This window comes from Ylistrum balloti, unplaced genomic scaffold (assembly GCF_031769215.1).
Source record: "Ylistrum balloti isolate Yb309-2 unplaced genomic scaffold, AGI_CSIRO_Ybal_v1 Utg370872, whole genome shotgun sequence".
Lineage (NCBI taxonomy): Eukaryota > Metazoa > Mollusca > Bivalvia > Pectinida > Pectinidae > Ylistrum > Ylistrum balloti.
In genome coordinates, this window is record NW_026782498.1 from 194,308 (window position 1) to 202,663 (window position 8,356).

The window sequence follows — 8,356 nt, forward strand, 5'->3', positions numbered from 1 at the left end:
AACTAAACGTTGACAAGAAAGCACCAACGAAAACTTAGATATCAATTTTGTTTGGTAATTTTGTGGAAACTCAATATACATGCTTTTTTTGTAGATTTTTTTCTCGATACATACATATACGAAATTTGCGAAAAGGATCCCTTCATTTCCTCGAAGAAATAGCTACAAAAAGCCTTTCCAGTCCAAAGTCAAGAAGCGATTGTTTTATGTAATCGAAGGCGCAGTCCTAAAATTGGAACTGCACAGCAGTGGACAAGGAAAAATGTTATATCCAGAGCTCTTCGCGAGAAATAGCACGAAGAGGTTTTGAAAAATATCATAAGCGGACGACAAGCATCCATGTGTATAACTACCTATACGCAAATACACTGTTGCACGCATATCGTTTTCGTAAAACAAATTACCATCCTGATAGACACCACTTGTTAGCGGAGATAAGCGAACAAGTGGTGTCTATGAAGAGGTAACAGGTAAAGCGTAACTTTCCAACTTTTGAGGGCTGCATCCCTGATTGGCCATATACCTGGCCTTAGACGAAGCCCCAATATCCATGATCCGCGACTTATATGATCAGCTGGCAAAAATAATTTTTAAAAACATTGCAGGGTTTTGTGGGATGACTTATTGGAAACTAAGTACGGTAAAGAATTATGGCCAACATCACGACATATTGAGTAATTATATATTCTCTCTTCGTGTGCGATATTAAGCTTGAAGTGCTCGATGCCCATTCGTATGCTTAATGGCGGTGTCGTTATTGACAAACAGATTTCCGAAACACCAGAAAGTATGATGGATTAGTAAAGATTAAAATGGCAATGTCGTCAATAAAGCAAAAACCGCTTACTGGTCTGGAACATCTGTTGATCTTATTTAGAAAATGAAAATTGCACCATGTTTTCGTCTGAGTTTGTAGTCATAACGTTATAATCATCTTATGTTGTTAGTACACCACATCGTTTCAGTGACACGTCTATGGTTCATCTCAATCAATACTGATCTGTTTTCTGTTCTTGCTTGTCAGTGAGTACTGTTTAAATTTCAATCAACTAAAATTTACATAAATCGGTTAAAATGTACACGTTACTGCCAAGAATTCTACTGAATAATTTCTTTTCGCAGATAACGGTAATATTTACACCAGTGGAAGGGAGACACGTGAAATTGACTATTTTTAGACGTCGTTACTATTTTTAGTCTACTGCCACATCGGAAGTACCGCCATCTTGGAATCAAGGCTTGAGTGAAGTTGCAACCAAAAATCACAAGATGAAGGCGGTGTTGTTAACAGGAGCTAGCTTTGTCATGACATCAATTGTCGTGGGAAATGCATATTACCAAAAGAAGCAGTTTTATCCTTCTGTTGTTTATATAACAAAGTCTAACCCGAGTATGGCCGTAAGTAAAGTTTACTGTCATATCGGTATAACTTGTAAACAGTAAGGCTGGTATGTGTTACGTGTATTATTTATAGGGCCCCGACCGGTACATGGGATCTTAAAAACTGGCGAGCCATTTTATTGCCTTCTAAGTCTTTTTCACTTGCATTTATTATAAACAGACTTTTAAAAAAGTATTTCGACATTGGAGCTCGATCGTGATCGATATAAGACATGTAAATATTGATACATAAAGACAGTATAATTGGAGCTTATGGTCTGTGACAGTAGAATTTCTTATTGTATGCCGACGTAATATTTATATTGTCAGTAACGTTACATTGTTAGGGTATGTGGCAAGAGACCAAGGGTATTCAGGTAGAACCACAGTGGTGACAGGTTGTTATTCATTACTCATTCCTGTAACGGAATTGATGCTGTTGACCAATTCAAAGATATGTAACAGCTGTAGGAAACCGAGATGCTTCCTTAGAAATATAGAGTCTAGGGTATTGTTGTCATCAGGGTCAAAGACATTGTGATGGAGGGAGTAGGAGAGTTCAGGTCAGTTTGCCAAAGTTTGAATCCTAGTCATAACACCAAATTTATAATAGGAAGGGGTAATGTAAAATGTCATGCATTCACCAGGGTTCAACACTCTACAGCTTGACTTAAGGGAAATCCCACTAGCCAAGGCTATTCTCGCCAAGTCCTGATTGTTGCAGTTGCATGCATTTCCTAGGTAGATTGTAGTATTTCTTCATGCTGATTTTTGAAGATGGAAAGCAGATTATTTTGAAAATTTCTGGGAAAAAATGTGGAGAATGGGTTGGTGATTGTTGCATACCATACTTTGTACGGCATAGTTTGCAGCCTGTAACCTCAGATGAAAATGTTTGGTTTGTGGTGCGATCACTCCCCAAAGTCAATAGCTTTTCTCAGGGAGCAGAGACCATGGACCTTGCTTTACATTACACACCGTTGTCGTTATGTATTAACAAGACATTTTACCTAAATTGCTCTGCTCTATATAATATGCGGCAAGTACTGCTTCTGCAAGACCTTGCTGTAGATTAGATGATATATTAAATTAGCAAATAACAAGCAATTTGACATTAAAAGATTGAAGATATAAAAGATGAACTTTGATGTTTTAAAAGTAATTCTTAGGTAGATTTTGAGTAAATTTGCATGAATTATCACCACAAATAACTGATTTCAAATTTGCAAATCGGTGGACAACTTTCACGAATTTTTAGGATCTTTGAAAAACTAGCTTTGGGGTGGAACTTGCGAAAAATAAAGTGTGAAATCATGGAAGTATTCTCAAAAATTCATCAATCAAAACATAAAAATTTAATATTAGAAGATGATCAACTTAAGGAATTTAGTAATTTTGGAACATTTTCATTTTTTTAGTCATGCCGGTTAAAGCTCCGTGAATTAAATGAAAATTTTGCATTTTCACAGTATTTTTTTCTTAATATACAGTCAAACCTCGTTAACTCGAAGTCGATGGGACCACGAAAATACTTCGAGTTATCCGAGTCTTCGAGATAGCCGAGTTCATGAGTTTTGGTGCAAAGATTTTTAATGTTCCTGACGTTCCTTGTACTTTTTGTCACTTTTTGGCTATATACGAGCAGGCGAAGTTCTGCTCTCCAATCTTCTCGGCCAGATCCTTGGCTTTAGCTTTCAGCATCGGGCCGGTTACCGGAAGGTTGTTGTCTCGGGCATGCGTGAACCACTTTAGTAGCGCAGTCTCGGTGTCTTCATGTTTGGCTGTTCTTACCTTCTTTCTGCTGGGGCTTATACCATCGTTGCTGTATGCAGTCATGATCTTTTCTTTTGCTTTCAACCATGTCGATAAAGTATTTGCTGGGATGCCGAATTCTCTAGCAATGTCAGATTTTGACCTGTCTCCCTTTTCCACGGCTAATATCGCTCTGTACTTTGTCTCGACTGTCTTCGTCTCTATCTTCCTCTTTACGCCGGTCTTCGCCCTATCAATCGATCCAAGTATCCCCCCGGATAAACTGGGTCCTTCGTTGGATTGCTCAATTGACTTCGACATTTCGAAACGGGTATGATTTCGTTGAGAAACACCCCTGCTTTTATCCCTATGTGACACTCATGACATCTCCTCACTAATTCTGCCCTAAGTACTTCGACGCTAATTAAATAATTGTTTCACTCATTTGTCGGTTTAATTGAGCACAGGTGACCGTTTCATGCGTACTCCTGTAAAAACATTAAGCCTAGTACCGGGCCAGTGTTGTGATTGTTTTCTATAGCTTAGTTCCGCTTCACTGAGTGTATACACAGGTCGGTGTTTGTTATGGCTGACAGACACGGAAATTACGCAATGTGAGTAGAACTTCACTTTTTATCGCCGATATCTATCAATTATAAGATCTAACGGTTACCTTTTATCATTCAATTAAATAACAATAAACACTTTTCTAAAACATGAATATTGTTAATTGCAGTATTGTTTATTAATATTCACTTGTAAAGCCTATTGTCGGTAAAATTGCAAAACGGCGTAGCGCATCAGCAATGTAATTGACCAGCACAAACTTTATACTTCGAGTTTTCCGATCATATTCAGTATATGTTTTGTTGTTGGGACCAAATTTTTACTTCGAATTAACAGAGTTTTTCGAGTTTTCCGAATTCGAGTTTTCCGAGTTTTGATTACTAGAATAAAGAGAAGATTTTGCCGGGACCGACAAAGTGCTTCGAGTTAAACGGGGTCTTCGAGTTTTCCGAGTTCGAGTTAACGAAGTTCGACTGTACATGAACCATACCCTTACCTTGTATTGGAGGATGAAAATTTATTTTTAAAAAGGTTTCCATGAAAATGTCTGTTATTCAAGGGAAAAAACTGAACAATGTGTGAAAATGATTGTTTTCCTGTTACTCATATTCTGATGCCTGTCCCAGAAAAAGCAGTGCAGAAACATAAAGATATTTTGCTTTTAATCTATTTGTTAACATCAATCCTTCCAAAAGACCATCATCAAAAAAAAAAGTTTTAATACTGGAATTTTTTTGTCTTCTCAGAGAACATCCTTAAAAGTTTTAGTTAACTGTTGACATTAGTAGGTTATGGTCATAGTTTCAGATTTGAATTACAAGTTCCCTACATAATGACAGTAACAGAATTGTTAGACTAAAATATCAATTATTCTACAAATGGTTGATTATCTTTACAAGAATATCAGCTTGGATGTATTGAAAATGAAATTTAAGTATTTTGAATTCATGTGCAAGATCTAACTGAAATATTAAGCTATATCTTCTATTACTCTCATGCATATGGATATAATAACTTGTTTCATATCTCTTATTATCAAAGACTTATGCCATGTTGCATCACATCTTGTGCCTTTTATTACAGATATTGAATGGTGTATCAATTTGGTTTCAGATGCTGTATATACAAGCTTTTGTAGGGGTCATCCTGATGGGAAAATTAATGAGGAAAATTTTCTTTGGTCAGCTGCGTGCTGCAGAAATGGAGGTACTTGTAATTTAGCAAATTACAAAACAAAATAATCCAATTAAAATGGTATTACCAGGAGTAATGATATCAAATTCTTCACACACCAGGGGAATGATTCTTGTTTAAACAATGTCTGTCCACCCGCGAAATTCCAGGGGTTATGATCAGTAAGGATATCTGCACGGATCAATAATTCAGAGGATAATGTCTGTCTTACTGAAGGTTTTGAATTCAATTACATGTATCTGTTCCTTGGAATAACATAGGAAATAAATTCTATCTGTCAAATAAAAATGTTTCACTAGATTGAAAAAAATACTTTCTGTACATATGAGAACTATCTGTGCTGTCAATCAATAGCTGTCTTTCATGTTGGCCATGCCTATAATTAAAATTTTTCATTGGCCTGAGACGCTTGCTCTGTCTTCTGTTACCAGTACATGGCATATTCCAATTTCCTGATTCTGATTGGACTACTTTATATCACAAACACATTTTATGTTAATATAGAATACTTTTGTGGTAAATCTGTAAAATGAGTTGATCAGGAAGAGATAAATGGAAAGAAGAAAAAGAAAAGTTGAATAATTTTTGAAAAGATATCCTCAGAAGTGATTTGACTTGTAATTTTATATATCCTGCATATTAGAAAAATGTTTTTGTGGTTGGGATAAATTGATATGTCAAAATGATGTTAATGAACATATTCAAGTATGTTTTATCAGAGACCTAGATTGATAATGGCCTCCATTTTTATTACTCCATGATACTTTGCAGCATTTGATAGAGCGATCTTGGTATGCAGTGACAGAGACCTGCCTGGCCTTCACAGTGTTTCGAGATGATTTCAGCCCAAGATTTGTGGCTTTGTTTACACTTTTGTTATTCTTAAAATGTTTCCACTGGCTAGCTGAGGACCGGGTTGACTATGTAAGTGAAATTAGTAAAGAGACTTTGGGATTTTGGATGTATTTGCATTAGAACCTAAATGGTTTTACAATTGTTAGTTGATGGAATTTTCCCTGTACTGTATTTTGTATTTTAAATAACTCATTTCAAATCTTCTATTGATTTTTATTCTCAATGCCAGTAAAGTTTTTCATTAAAACTAATTTCTTGGCTTATAACACTTATTTAACTACATTGTTCCTATATCACCACTTTTACTCCAAACATCATATAAAAATATGCCAGAGCTAATCGTATTTACTGTGGTTACATCATTCCAAGTGCTGATATGGTCTAAAGCAAAATCTTTAAATGCTGATGTACATAGTTGTTTTCATATTGTTTTCTTACCTTTACATACACAACATTTTAAAACTATTAATGTTCTATTCTGTATTAGTGATGAATAATTTATCTGTTGTAGATGGAGAGGAGTCCAGTAATTTCTGTGAAATTTCATGCTCGAGTATCATGTAAGTTGAATTACATTTAAACCTGTGTTTAGTGGACAGTTACTGGATCAAGCGAATTGTCCATTATATATAGGTGTCTGCTGAATTAAGGACAAACACTGACTGTCAAAAATTTCATATTCCTTACATAAAATCATTTCTAGTCATTTAATAAACAATGTTACGATGTACATATAAGGTTATGATAAAATATTTCAAATTTATAAAAATAATTTTTTAAAAGATTTGATATGACCTGTAACATGATCAAATGATTTGAACAGTGATCACAGTTAAGTTTATTTATTTAAGTCCGAAGGTTTTAATTTTACCTGGGAAGCTTGTCGCTCTAGCATGTGTCACATGATAATATTAGTGCTGTTCTCGATAGAAGTTTGTTGGGCGAATGTTGGTGGCAATTTAAAATCGATCATACAATGACTGTCCACCAATTTAAGGTCTTTTATAAAGAAGTTATGTATGTTGGGGCCCACATGGGTGTCCGTTGTCCAGATAAGAGAGGTGTCTGCTTATTTGAAATGAACATTTCTAGTGTTATATAGTAATGTATGTCGTTACCTAAGCACTCTGTCTGTTAAAGGAGGGTGTTCGCTGAATAAACATGTCCATTATGGCAGGTTTTACTGTATCTATCAATATGGCAATTGTTTGATTTTATAACCAGATAAAATAATGCAAACTCTTGTACAGAAATCTTCATGTCTACTGGAAAATTGAAATGGAATTTCAGCAACATATTTTGAAATATAAAAGTGTTTGCAGGAACAAATGTATTCTAAACTTTCCATAACCACAATCATTGAATGTTAATTATGACAATAGTGTAAGCTTAATATGTAAACATGAAGTCGGATGTAGATTTAACTTACCATATGTAGCAACATTTAGTTGAACCATACAACCTTGCAGCTCACCCATACCAATACTTAAAAAAATAGCAAAGAAAGTGTAGTTATTTATATGAATAAAGGATGAAAAATGAAACGGAAGCAAACCTGTCCAACGCTTCACAGATTTCATTCTGTCTGGATGGAATTTAGAATGATGCTTGTAATGAGATGCTGGCTTATATGACATGGTACAGATTTTAGGCTATGCTCATTAGTACATGTAAGCAATAAAAGTATTTGATACCTGTACATTTCAGTCATCATTTGTCATTTTCTTAATTACCGTAAAAACCCATGTAATGTCCGCACTTTTTTTCACTGAAAATCAATCCAAAAATGGGGGTGCGGACATTACAGAGATATAGAGGAAAATGACAAGGGAGGAATATTAAATTTCTTTCTGGCGTTGATGATGAAGCTCTGAAATGATGTTATTTTGTCTTCATAATCATCAGGGAGGCGTTGGGCAATAGTTTCATGAAACGGTAGCACCAGTTCATTGAAGCTTTGAAGTGGGTTACCCCGTGTTTACGGCCAATGTAGGATGCTCGGAGTTGGCTTGGACGTGGGCGGGTCGTGTTACTGTATAGTTATCGTTAATTGGCTAATCACACGCTCTCACTCACTCACACTCGAGGTGAGGAGACGACCCAAGCTGTTTATAACACTGCTGGGCTAACCCTTATCAAAACACCAATTATCGAAATGAGGACTTGTCATACCGGTAAGCTTACTGTACCATTATGGAGAATAACTGTTATAAACAATTAAGTGAATTCTTGAATGGTACCTGTACGTTATACACAATGCGACATGCTCTCGGCCATTACGACATTAGCTTACGTGAAATGAAATCGACAGCTTCAATTTGCATTTTTTACCAGATTTTTGTGTCAAAAAAGCGGTGCGGACATTACACAGATGCGGACATTACGTGCCCTAATGGCAATGTTGGACCTATATTTCATCAATGATGCCTATTATAGCACACTCACTAAGGGTGCCTCAGTGCAACTTGTTTTTGGGTTTGAGGTATGTACAGTGTATTTTGATTTTTTATTCTATTCCCTTTGGGAATGACAAAGCAGTGTTCATGAATTTTAGATATTTCAGATCACAGTAAAAGATCTTTTTTGGTCTGTTATTGTTTAATGCCTT

At 35.6% G+C, this 8,356-nt stretch overlaps 1 protein-coding gene across 1 annotated transcript; it reads left to right on the forward strand.

Moving 5' to 3' along the window:
- Positions 1-1,255: 1,255 nt before the first annotated feature.
- LOC132559182 (E3 ubiquitin-protein ligase synoviolin-like) lies at positions 1,256-6,308 on the forward strand (the record flags this gene model as incomplete). The annotated part of the gene is made up of 4 exons (XM_060223800.1): positions 1,256-1,398; positions 4,813-4,905; positions 5,665-5,817; positions 6,260-6,308. Coding segments are annotated over exons 1-4 (424 nt in total), but the record flags the coding sequence as incomplete, so codon positions are not given.
- Positions 6,309-8,356: the final 2,048 nt, after the last annotated feature.